Source organism: Furipterus horrens, unplaced genomic scaffold (assembly GCF_987537825.1).
Source record: "Furipterus horrens unplaced genomic scaffold, mFurHor1.1.pri manual_scaffold_11, whole genome shotgun sequence".
NCBI classification, from domain to species: domain Eukaryota; kingdom Metazoa; phylum Chordata; class Mammalia; order Chiroptera; family Furipteridae; genus Furipterus; species Furipterus horrens.
The window spans coordinates 50806809-50819905 of record NW_028327181.1 but is presented as its reverse complement, the minus strand read 5'-3'; the positions used below and the strand labels follow the sequence as shown (position 1 = coordinate 50819905).

At 46.4% G+C, this 13097-nt stretch overlaps 1 protein-coding gene across 1 annotated transcript in view; it reads left to right on the top strand.

The window, feature by feature from the left end:
* Window positions 1-13097, top strand: part of DNAH9 (dynein axonemal heavy chain 9) — a 303753-nt gene that overhangs the window by 120227 nt on the left and 170429 nt on the right. The window contains exons 29-31 of the mRNA XM_090290843.1: window positions 5136-5293; window positions 7783-7921; window positions 12454-12741. Coding sequence (XP_090146969.1) covers window positions 5136-5293; window positions 7783-7921; window positions 12454-12741 — 585 coding nt within the window. The remainder of the gene's footprint in view (window positions 1-5135; window positions 5294-7782; window positions 7922-12453; window positions 12742-13097) is intronic.

Below are 13097 nucleotides of genomic sequence, written 5' to 3'. Positions count from 1 at the left end.
ATGTCCATTGAAGGGGAAAATTGCCCTTAATTATTCACACAGTAATCCAGGCTGGCATATTGGTTCCGAAGCTGCAGCAGCTGTGACCCTTGCTCCCTCGCCTCCCTTCCGCTTCTCCGCCTTTCTCCTCTCGCAGCTCCTTGCCCTCATGGGCTGCTCTGCCCAGTAACTTCTACAAACGTCAGTGTGCTTCAGGGTCCTCATAGGCGGGCGTTTTCACATATTTGTCAGCTTGGTCAGGCAGAATTGCACATCCAAGTAGGAAAAGGTGTGGCGCTTCCAAGAGCAATTACTCTGCTGTTTTTAAAATGTACATAATGCATTATAGTACTTACTTTCTTCAGAGCGTTGCCATTACTGTTGCCATCAGCTCGCTGAGGCGGCACTCCAGCACTCGGCACCTCCAGCTCCTAGTCCGTCCACATTCTCTGGCCAGGCATCCCTGCCACCTCCTCCCTTCCGAGGCAGGAAGCCACTAGAAGCAGCAAATCGCCATAGCAGTGTCGCAAGTATTCAATGTGTTGAGCAAACACTACAGTCTCAGAACCAAGGAGGCTTCCCATGCACCCTTCACTGAGGAGCTTAAAGTCTAAGGCAGAAACACAGAAATATAAAACATGTAAAAAGGGATGAGTGGGTCACACTTCCTGAAGGCAGCAGATTCCAATCTGCCAGCGGAGAATGAAGTGTGGAGTGAGCCAAACAGAATTTAATAACACATGGCATTTTGGAGCAAAGACTAGAAAAGAGAATGACCACAGGGGACTACACAGAATGGGCTGCTTTCCGGAAATGAAAAGGGTTAAGTAGAGGGGCGTGAAGGAAAAGCCGAGGGGATTCAGGGTGCAGAGGTAGCTGATAACCTCCATAAAATGCATCACCTGCAGAGAGGTCATGCAACTTCAGTACTTTGTGAGGGCATCTGATGCAGGGCTCTCAGCTGGGGGTGAGGATGGGGGACATAGGGGCAGGACCCTCAGGCCCCCATGCTCAGACAGGCGCACAGGGCCTGTACAAATAACAGGACTAACCTCTGAAATCAGAGCTGGCCCACAGCAGAGAGAAGCACAACCCTGTTCCTATATCTAACATATAAGGCAGAAAATAAGGTCTGCTAGAGAGGTGCAGTTCAAGGCCACAGAGACTGGACAGAGAAAGGGAACCCATCCGGGTGAGGGGCGGTGTGGCAAGGACACTTAATGGGCCCTCAGATGTTCTGAGAGTGGACAGTTAAATGGGTCGTCTAGCTCCACGCTATTCCAGCTGTGGACCAGTAGCATCAGCATCCCCAGAGCTGCTGAAGCAGGATTTGCATTTTCACAAGGTCTCGGACACACAACCAAGGTGGGGACTGGCCGCTCTGGCGCAGTAATCTCCACCCTGGGCGTACCTAACTGCCTGGGCGTGTCTGAAAAACGCAATGCCCAGATGCAGGCTCCACCCCCAGAGATTCTGATTTTATTCTCTTAAAAAAAAAAAAAAAAAAACTTCCCATATGGTTCTCATGTGCAACGAACTTTGAAACCAGAGCAGAGAGAGAGGCTGTCAAGCAAGGCAAACACCTGGAGGACTATGGAGCTGGGTTCACATCAAGACCCACAGGATGGAGCCTGGCTGGTCCAGGTCACTGGGCGCAGGGACCAGTCCTGTCCATGGCAGGCTGACAGAAGGGAATGGAGGACTCAGGCTCATCTGGGAGGGCGAGAGGCCAGGCTGCCACTGTGAATGGGGTCACAGGCAGCAGAGAACATAGTAGAAATCCAAGATCTGACGGGACTGCAATGGTTCTTGAACTTTCGCTTGGGTCAGGATCACCTGGAGGGCTTGTAGAAATGCGCCCTGTTGCATATCACCCCCGGAATTTCTGATTTGGTCAGTCTGGGGTGGGGTTAAGAATTTCCATGGGGATTTGGTCAGACCCAGGGATACCAGCTGTGGTTGGTAGACAAGGATGTACATCATCTTGGCCTTGGCGTACTCAGTGGCACAATGTTTGGTCCAGACCGGGGTTTCTCAGCTTGGGCACTCTTCACGTCTTGAAACTGATAACTCTGTTGTAAGGTCTGCCCTGTGTGTCCTGTGATGTTTAGCAGCATCCCTCGCCTCTCCCCAGGGTGTGTGACAATGAAAGGATCTCAGGACTTGGCCAAATAGTCCCCTGGGAGGGCGGGTGCACAGTCACCCCCAGCTGAGGACACCGGTTTCTGCACAGCTTTCCATTTCTGTTTGTTTCGTTTAATGGGCACCAAAGGCACCTTTTCTTATTTTGTGGAGACTCATGCTGCTCAATGATAGCAAACTTGATTATTTTCAGAGCAAAACACATTTCTCTGAAAATGTATAGAAAGGGGTGGGCCAGAGTAGGTGTACCGTTGTTCGTACAGAAAGGGGCCTGCAGGGTGATTATTATGATAGCTTTATTAGCTCCGTGTCTCACGTCCTCATCACTGTCCACATACTTCTGCCCAGCCCTGTCCTCAGTGAGGCGCTGCTGGCCCCTGTGCTCCTGGAAGGGAGGGCATTTCGGGGAAATGGCTGAAAGTAGTGTTCTGGCATCAGATTGCCTGGTTTTTAACTCAGGTTGCCCTACCTACCAACCGTTAGACATCTGGCAAATTTCTTTTTTCTCTTAACTTTTTATTTTGAACAGATGTTAAAATTATATAAAAGTTGTAAAAATAGTATATGTGCTCTCCACATATCCTTCCCTTGGCCTTCCCTATATCAGCATCTTATATAATATAATACAGTTTCTTAACTGCCTTCTGCCTCAGTCTCCTCATCCATAAAACTAGGACACACCCATCTCATGCAGCTCTTAAGAGAACTGAATGGGAAAATTCATGTACAATACTCAGAATACGACTTGGTACATATCAAGTGCTCCATAAATGTCAGTTATTATTTTTTGTTGTTCCCTGCGGCTTTAAAATCTCCAAAAATGTTGAGTATTTGGTGGATAAGCAGACCCCTGTGAGTAAGGAGTATGCCTGAGAGCCTTCCATACCAGTCTGTGCCTACCTGCGTGTGCACCTCCACCTGGCTGAGCTTGCAGTTTAACGCACACAGTCCGGTCCACCTGCTCCTTCCCTGGCATGCTGAAGGACGCCCTGGGTCCCAAGCATGGTTCCCTTCCAGGGCGTGTTACAGGGGCCCAGCTGCTGTGACTGCAGTGAAGAAAGGCCAGCAGAGCCCCCTGCTGAATAGAAGCCAGGCTAAGAGAACCTGTTATTAGCACCGATGCTTCAACGTTAACTGCATCCTGAGTCTGCCCAACACTCTCCCTCAAGGACCCCTACAGAATTTACACAAAGGCACAGATGCCACCACTTCTTGCTGAGCTTGAGGTTTCTGGGCTTCGGTGTTGCCAGAGGGAATGTTGAATCAGGGGGAACAGCAGAAAATGTCCCAGGCTCTCGCTTTTGCTTCCACCCAGAAGTACCAAAGCAATTTGTAAATGGTAATTTATACTCACCTCCCCTCTCCATAACAAGGCGAGTGCTCCATGCATTATGTTGATGCAAGGACTGGGGCCTAAGGAGAGAACGCAGCCTCTGCCACTCACATAGCTTGCAGGGTGGTGTGGCCACATAGCAGAGCTGTACTGTGAGTGCCCGAGAACCAGCAGAGCCTGAGCTGTTTGGCCAGCATGCTGGGAGCTGGGGCTTCAGTCTAAACTAATTGCTGCAAGCTCAAATGCACTCAGTCATTAGAGCTTCATTTGGGAAAAGGAGCTGAATCCTAATTGTAGAACTGTCATGCATTCTGGCAAAAGCTGCCTTTCCTGGCACCGGAGTGAGCCTTGCCCAGTGCGCTCTCTCTCTCTTTCTCTCTCTCTCTCTCTCTCTCTCTCTCTCTCTCTCTCTCTCTCTCTCTCTCTCTCTCTCTCTCTCTCTCTCTCTCACACACACACACACACACACACACACTCAGCCTGCAGCCCAAGCTCCACCGAAACCTTCCTTGGCTATTCTAAACCCCCTGAACATAGCTGCCATGCTTGGGGCTTGTTCAGAAAACATAGCACTGGCCCCAGCTTCCAGGTGTGGCCTTCAAAGCCCCTAGAAGCTAGGAACTCTCAGAGACACTGCAGGGCCTGGCTGAACAAATGTGCCCCTTTTGTCTTCCCTCCTTCCGGTGCATGTCATTTTTGTACTTTTTTGTTTTTAAGCACCAGGCGTGACAATAAATGGGTGACTTTTATTTCTGTCTCTTCCCCGACTGCTAGTAAAAGTGATCTAGAATGGAGATCTGAGCAGGCCAAGCTTCAGCTGAAATCCTCTGCAGCTCCAGACAACAATTGAGAAAAAGCCTGATCTCTTTAGAAAGGCACTGATACCACCTGGGGACGGGGGCCCTGCCGACTTTGGCCGCTGTGGCTCTTTTCTTTCTTCTGCTCACCACACAGGACCCTCCGTGCATGCGGGAGCCACCCAGGCTTACTGCTGCCTGTTCTGGAGACGCAGGCTGGCCAGTGGCTGTGAGGCTTCAAACCAAAGTGAGGGACACAACTGTGATGGTGACAGGCATATGAGTATCAGCCACTCCCACGTTAGCTTGTGAGCGTTTTCTACGTGCTACGCTCTTCATGACTCTTTAATTTGATCCTGAGAACATGCAGTGGCTAAGAGCCAGTCTCTAGAGTTCAGCTGCCTGATTCAAATCCAGGCGTCACGACTGAGCAGCTGGGTCACGCTGGGCAAATGACTGCACTTGTCAATGCTGCCACTTCATCACAGAGAAGTGGGGATGATGGCATTAATGTGCCCCCGTCGAAGTTGTGGGGGTCAAACGAGTTAATACATAAAAAGTGCTCAGAGCAGTGCCCAGCACGTGGTGAGTCCTAATGCTCTGTGTTACTGCAGAGGGGCCCGAGGTTCGAGAGAGTAAACCCGTGTGCTGCTCCCTCCCAGCCTCCTGCCACCGTGTTATCAATGCAGATATGTGTGGCCAGAGTTCTTTTAGACATGCATCCGGTGCCCCTCTGTAAAGGACCCAGGTGGCGGTCCTTGTGCCTGCCCTTCGATGAAAAGGGTCCCGTAACGAGGGTCTGTGCTGTGTGTGCATCCCCAGCTTTCGCTGTCTCCCAACACTGAAAGGCAGCGGAGACATTTTTCCATGGACTGTTTCACCAGGTAAAGAGCATTCAAGATGCAATTCGAGATAAGAAGCAGCAATTCAACTTCCTTGGGGAGGAGATTAGCCTGAACCCTTCCGTGGGCATCTTCATCACCATGAACCCCGGCTACGCTGGCCGCACGGAGCTGCCTGAGAACCTGAAGGCCCTCTTCAGGTGAGCGTGAACCCCGCCCCACGAGAGTGCCCCAGAGGGAAGCTGCTTTCATTTTTTCTGCTGGAAAGGTGTGATCTACGTATTAGAGGAAATTTGGAATATAGAGAAAAATAGATATTTTTAAAAGCACCTTTAATGTCATCACCAGTAAAATGTTTTTTGCTTAATTGTGTCGTTTTTATGTGCATGTTTCAAAGTCATATATTTGTAGTCTTCATTTGTCATCTACACAGTTTGATATTGTTTTGTTTTTCATTTCGTAGTCTGTCATAACCATATCATAGTTTCCTCTGTTAGATATTCTTAATAATCTCATTTCATGACTGCATTTTATTGTATCAAGTACATGATCCCCATGAAATTCACTAGCCCTCATAGTTAAATATTAAGACTGTTTCTAACATTTAAAATGTTTATGCATAATGTTATAATACACATCTTTGTAAATGTCTTTTTTCCTGTATGCATGATTATTTCCTTTGGCTAGCTTCCCAGAAGTGGAATCACTGAGCTGCGAGGGAGGAACATTTTTAAGGCGTTTGATACATATTGCCAAATTGCTTTCTAAAAAGAGAAGTGCCAAATTGCATTCCGAGTAGCAATGCATGAGAAGACTTATTTTTACCTTTGCCAATGGTGGATATGACCATGTTTTAAAATCATCTCTATTTTGACAAGAAAACACAAATACGTGTCCTAGCAGGAGCTGGAGTCTCCATTCCCTTTTCAGAAAAGAGACGTCAGCCCAGCAAAGAGAAACCTGAAAGATGATGCCTCATAGCATTGACTGTTCCTCCCACTGAACGGTTACCTAGGAGAGAGGCTATGGGAGCTGTGAGGACATCATCTGTCTCAGCTCTGCATGTGAAGGTCTTAGAGGTCGCTGAAAAGCGCCCTGCATCCCTAAGCCCCTCACTTTTAAACTGCCCCAGTGGTGGCAAATTCCACGGAGCGGTGTGGCTACCTCCTCCTTCGGCCAGGCCCCCACTTGAGCTGAGAGCTGTGGGAACTTAGTAGGCTGTCTAACCTGGGGCCAGCGAACACATGCTGCTTCCTAGTTGTCTACACCGAATACTTACTAAACAAGCCTGGGTCCCACACGGCAATGGAACGGGGTTATCACCATGATGAGAATTAGCCCTTCTATTTTTTCCTGAATTTAAACAGAACATATATCCATAGAAAATTTGGGGGGGAAACAGAAGAATATCTGTAAAAGCAATAAACACAAACATGTAAGTTTACATTTAATTCTTATGAAAAACCCTAAGAGGGGCACATGAACATTATCCCCGTGCAATAAGAAAACAGATAGATTTGGCAAATTGCTCAGGGTGGTAACCCTAGTTACTAGGGTTAGCTGCTAGTAGCCCGACTGGTAAGCAGCAGAACTGGAGTTTGAGCCCAGGCCGTTGGGCTCCAGAGTCTCTGCTCCTCCCCAGCCCAGTCCCACCATCCAGAGAGAGTCTATGGAACCATTTGGCACTCTGCCTCCCAGGGTTTTCTTGGTAGAGTATGTATTTCTTTTTCAAACTTGGGATCAGACCCTACATAGTTTAATATCCTGCTTTTATTAATGTCTCCCCAGATCATTAAATAGTTTTTCTTTTATAGCATTCTTTACCATGGCCATATCACATTCCATTGTGTGGATACATATTTAACCTTATTTCATGCTACAAAATAATTTTGAGTGTCTAAGTATTTCATTGCTCCTTTGACTTTGAATGCAATGTAAAATAATTTGAATGAAAAATGTACTTACATGAAATGTTATTGAAAATTTTGTATCAGTGTAGGAAAAATGCAATTAAAGAATGTAACAACCTTAGGCTCTTATTAAGTACCTAATATATTAATTTAAAAATAAGTAATTTTAAAATAAAATGTTTCTAAGGCCAGAGGGAGGGGGAAAAAATAAATTCTCCTACATAGGTAAAAATCCCCTTCTGCACTCTCATACAAGCCATTTTGTGATAAGGTGAGGCTAATAAGTACTTACTTTAACCCTCAGCATTAAGTACGAGTATTTATATTTGGACGCAAGTACAAAATAAGCCCTTAGTGTCTAGGCTTAGAAGAGACATATGTGTTCACGATGAGAAATAGAGAGATCCCCCGTTTCTTATAGACACCAAGAGAGACTCAGTTCCTCAACCTCAGCCCCTCCTCTGTTCTAGGCTACTTGCTTTACTGACCTGGGCCTTGTGGGAAGCACACTAGACTCAAGTTCCAAGGCTTGAGTTGTAGCCCCAAACGCTGCCCGTGACTGCTAATACCATCCACTGACTTGGGAAAGAGAGTTCACTTCCCGTATCCTTAGTTCACGCAACTTCAAGGTGAAGGTCTTAGGTGAAATCACTGCGAAGGTCTAAGTTCTCACCCTCACAGGTGCCTCCATCTGTGACCCCAGCCAGTGTCTCCTGCCTTAGAGGCGCGCCTTCGGCTGTGCGGTTGGGAACCCTCTCGCCTTTGTCCCCTGTGCACAGGCCCTGCGCCATGGTCGTTCCAGATTTTGAGCTGATCTGTGAAATCATGCTGGTGGCGGAAGGATTCATTGAAGCCCGGTCATTAGCCAGAAAGTTCATCACCCTTTACCAGCTATGCAAAGAGCTTCTCTCCAAACAGGTACTGTTCCCTAGAGAAACTGGAAAATCAATCACATGTTCCTGCCGTAGCTCTGGATGGACTCCAGGGCCAGTGGCTGGGGACAGGATTAGAGACTTTTCAGAGAGCCGCTGTGCCCATAAGCTTTTTAAAAGTTCTGAGCACTTCTATAATTAAGATTTGTGTTCATTTTCTTAGCCCGGCATTTTTTCAATTTGACCACAGAGCTGCCACTTTTAACTGAATGTGTAGCAACGCATCATAGATCACCAGTGTCCTGTGAGAAACACGGCAGCAGCCGAGAAAAACCTTAGAGAGAACCGTCTTCCCCTGAAGGGATGTGGGATGGACAGAGGGGTGGGAAGAGAGTGTTGAGTACTAAGGGCCTGGGGCTTCTCACCGCTGCTTGACCTTAAATGTGGCCCCTGCCTGGGGAAGATCCCCTCACAGAGGTAGCTCATTAAAACATGAACGAGGACCTCCAACATTTGTGCCTCAGAGAGAGAATGTCTTGGTGGCACTCAGGCTTCCCTCGGCTGTTCCCGATCAGTGTCGCTTCCCTTTGGGGATCTCTTACTTGGATCACCTTTGTTGCCAAAAAACGAGCTCTCTCAGCCCTGTGAGCTCTGCCCAAGATGGGTTTAAAAAGACCCTCTCCTAATTTCCTCACATTTCCCAGGCCCCTTGCTCATTGCATCCTCTCTCTAGGTTCTCTGCCACCAGTGATTTCCTGGCCAGTGACTGTCTCCTTTCACGACCCCATCCCCAGCCTCTCTTTTGAGCATTGAACCTGTATATTCAATGGTGTCCACCACAGCTCCCCCGAGTGTCTAAAGAGCCCCTCCAGGTCAGCATCTAAAGCTGATCTTCCTGCCAGCCTCTTTCTCCCCCAAGCCTGCTTCTGCGTCTTCCTTCCACAGACACCATTTACCCTGTTTCTAATTCTGGAACCTTGGGAGTTATCCTTGATAACTGTCCTCCACCTCAGCCCTTTGTCTATAGTGGGTGAACTGGTGTTCGCTTGACCTCCTGCCTGTCTCTCAAATATGTTGTGTTCTTTCTAAGACCTTAGTTCCAATCACACGTTTCTTGCTTATACTTTTAGAAACTCCTCCCTCCTAGTTTCCACTTGTACTCTAGTCCCTTGAACTCACTCTTTCGCCAGCAGCTAGGATTCACTTAAACATGCTCCTCTGTGTTCTTAGAATCAAGATCCATACACTTGTCACTCTCCACAAGAGACGTGCGTGGAGCTCTGTCCCCTGCCAACCACCTCAGCTTCATTTCACAGGATGCTCCGTAGCGCACTTGCTGTACCCACACTGGTTTCTCTGAGTCTGGTGCGCAGTGACAACAAACAACGTGGTGGTAGTGCCTCGGCCAAGGATCGGACTGCCCTGAAGAAACAATGTTAAGGAAGACCTGAGGGAGTACAAGTCCATCCAGCACAGATGAAAAAGAAACATAGTCACAGCCAGAAGGAACTCCAGTTCCACAGGGTCAGGGGAGAGAAGACGGTCAGTGTCAAGTACAGCCATCATGTCTGTTGTCTTCATGGCACACTGCACTGTCCTTTGTACCATGTATCACAGCTCTGATTCAGTAATAGTCTGCTGTGAAGCAAGTAACAGAGCTGGGATTCAAACCTAGGCCTGTCTCAGTTCAAACTCTGTGCTCCGAATGGCACACTCCACCGCTTCTCCCACCACACCGCTCTGAGGTTGGCAGTACGGTCCACTCTCCCACAAATCTATCAGAGCCTGTGGCCAGGGGGTTCCACCTTTGACAAAGTGTTCTTGTCTCTCAGTATTATACTTGCTTCATCTGTACAGCACAGTATTAGACATTTATAACTTGTAAAGTGATGCCCCTGTAAGTTTTGACACCATGTATGATTATTATAATATTATTGACTGTATTCCCTTAGCTGTACATTACATTCCTGTGACTATTTTGTAATTGTAACTGCCAGTTTGCACCTCTTAATCCTTACACCTTTTTAACCCAACCCCAAACACCCCTCCCCCTCCCAATCTGGCAGCCATCAGTTCTCTGTATCTATGAGTTTGTTTGTCTTGCTCGCTTATTTTGTCTTTAGATTCCACATATAAGTGAAACCACATAGTATTCACCTTTCTCTGTCTGACTTATTTCACATAGTATAATACTCTCTAGGTCCATCCGTGTTGTTGCAAATGGTAAAATTTAATTCTTTTTTATGGCTGAGGGATGTTTCATTGTATATGTACCACTTCTTACCCATGTGTCTCTTGATTGGAGCATTTAATCCATTTACATTTAAAGTTATTTTGAGTCCTGGCTGGTGTAGATCAGTGGCTTGAGTGCTGACCTGTGAACCAAAAGGTCGCCGGTTCAATTCCCAGTCAGGGCACATGCCTGGGTTGCAGGCCTGGTCCCCAGTTGGAGGCATGTGAGAGGCAACCAATCGATGTATCTGTCGCATGTCAATGTTTCTCTTCCTCTCTTTCTCCTTCCCTTCCCCTCCTCTAAAAATAATAATATTTTTTTAAATAAAGTTATTTTGATAGGTATGTAGTTATTGCCATTAATTGCTTTCTGATTTTTTTAAAGTACTTTTCTGTTTCTTTCATATTCTCTTGCTCTCTTCTCTTGTATGTTGATGACTATCTGTAGTGTTGTGTTTGGACTCCTTTCTCTTTATTTCTTGTATATTTCTTATACAAGATTTTTGGTTTGTAGTTACTATGTGCTTCACGGATACCAAGCTATGTGTATAGCAGTCTATTTTAAGTTCAAGGTCAATTAAGTTTGAATGTATTCTAAAATCACTGTCATGTTTACTCACCCACTCCATGTTTATGTTTTTGTTATTATTTTTTTGTGTGTGTACCCTTTAGTTTAATGTTATAATTACACATGATATTCCTACTTTTTTTGTCTTTTAACCTTTGTACTAGCTTTAGTGTTGTTTGATCCACTGCTTTTATTATGTGTTTGCCTTTGTCAGTGAAAGTTTTTTCTTTGTGATATTTTCTAATTCATGTTTTTTATTTATTTTCTTAAAGAAAACATTTCTTAGAATACTGGTTGTGGGGGCGTGAACTCCTTCATCTTTTTCTTATCTGGGAAGCTCTTCATCTCTCCTTCAAATCTAGATGATAGCCTTGTTAGGTAGGGTAATCTTGGTTGTAAATATTTACTTTTCATCACTGAATATTTCACACCAATCCCTTCTGGCCTACGAAGTTTCTGTTGAGAAAACAGCTGACAGTCTATGGGAGCTCCCTTGTAGGTAACTAACTGCTTTTGTCCTGCTGCTTTTAAGAGTCTCTCTTTGGCCCTGGCCAGGTGGCTCAGTTGGTTGGAGTGTTGTCCTGTGCACTGAAATGTTGCAGGTTTAATTCCTAGTCAAGACACATACCGAGGTTGCATGTTTGATCCCCAGTTGGAGCATGTACAGGAGGCACCCAATCATAGTTTCTATCTCACATCAGTCTGTTTATTAGATTCCACATATAAGTGAAATCATATGGTACGTGTCTTTCTCTCACTGGCTTATTTCATCTAGCATGTTCTCAAGATCCATCCATGCTGTTGCAAAGGGTAAAATTTTCTCCTCCTCCTCCTCCTCCTCCCCCTCCTCCTCCTCCCCCCTCCTCCTCCTCCCCTCCTCCTCCTCCTCTTTCTTCTTCTTCCTCTTCTTCCTCTTCTTCCTCCTCTTCCTCCTCTTCTTCTTCCTCCTCTTCTTCCTCCTCTTCTTCTTCCTCTTCTTCTTCTTCCTCTTCCTCTTCCTCCTCTTCCTCTTCTTCTTCTTTCTTCTTCTTCTTCTTCTTCCTCTTTCTTCTTTCTTCTTCTTTCTTCTTCTGTCTTCTTCTTTCTTCATGGTATTCCATTGTGTAAATGTACCATAGCTTTTTTTTATCCACTTGTCTACTGATGACACTTAGACTGCTTCCATAGTGTGGGACTAGCCCATTTCACATCTCCATCCCTCCTACATGTCAGGCTTTGGCTTCTTCTTTATATCCTTAGTTATAACATTTCTGTTCAGCTAGCTTTTAAGTGGTTCTTGAGGGTGGTTGTTCTATAATTTAGTTGTGATTCTGATGTGGTCACAGGAGGAGGCAAGTGCAGTGTTTACCTACTCTGCTATCTTGACCAAAAGTGACCCAATTATTTAGAAATTATTTTAAACTCCTTTTTGTAAAGATTTTGAAGGCCTCCCAGGTAGAGCACGTAAGCTCGGCTTCAGCAGTTTCTAAGAGCTAACAGCCTTAGAGGCAGCTGGATAGGTGTGGAAGTGGTTCTGCATAATCGCCCTGACCCCAGTTTCCTGTATGTCCTGTGTCTGCTTTGTTGTCACCACAGCTAGAGAAGTAACTAATGCCAGGCCAGAAGCCAGGATCCTGTGATCACCATCTCCTTCATCATTAATTCTTTGCTGTGCTTCTGCCTTGGCCTCAGAATGACCTAGTACTGACGTGATAGCTGTAATTCTGCAGACTCTAGCCTGAGCATATGGTGTCCTGCTTCCCAGCTACAACAGCCTAACCCTTGCCGCTCTCCCTCAGGATCACTACGACTGGGGCCTGCGGGCCATCAAGTCTGTGCTGGTGGTGGCCGGGTCTCTAAAGCGAGGAGACCCTGACAGGCCAGAGGACCAAGTCCTGATGCGCTCCCTGCGAGATTTCAACCTCCCCAAGATAGTGGCTGATGACATGCCAGTGTTCATGGGCCTGATTGGGGACCTCTTCCCCGCCCTGGATGTCCCTCGGAGGAGAGACCTCAACTTCGAAGCTTTGGTTAGAAAGGCGGTGGTGGAGCTGAAGCTCCAGGCTGAGGACAACTTTGTGCTGAAGGTACATTTTCCTCCCAAGATTTGTCTCCTAATTCTGTATTTGGACCGTGGGTTATACTCCATCCTTAATCCAAAGGGTTGCTTTAGCTGTAAAGACATTTATCTACTTTGTAATAATGCAGTTCATTTCCATAATTCTTTACTGTGGCAGCCACTGTGTGGAATGCACGGTGGGGAATACAAGAGAAAGACACAGTCCTGACCATCAGCGAGTTCACGTTCTAATGGGAGGAATGAGACACGGTCTGCTCTGCTATGGCACATGTTCCTGTAATGTGAGTCACTTCATACATGATTATAGAGGAATGAAGTGATATGATGTGGAAGCCATGTGGGTGCATATACACTTTTCTGCTC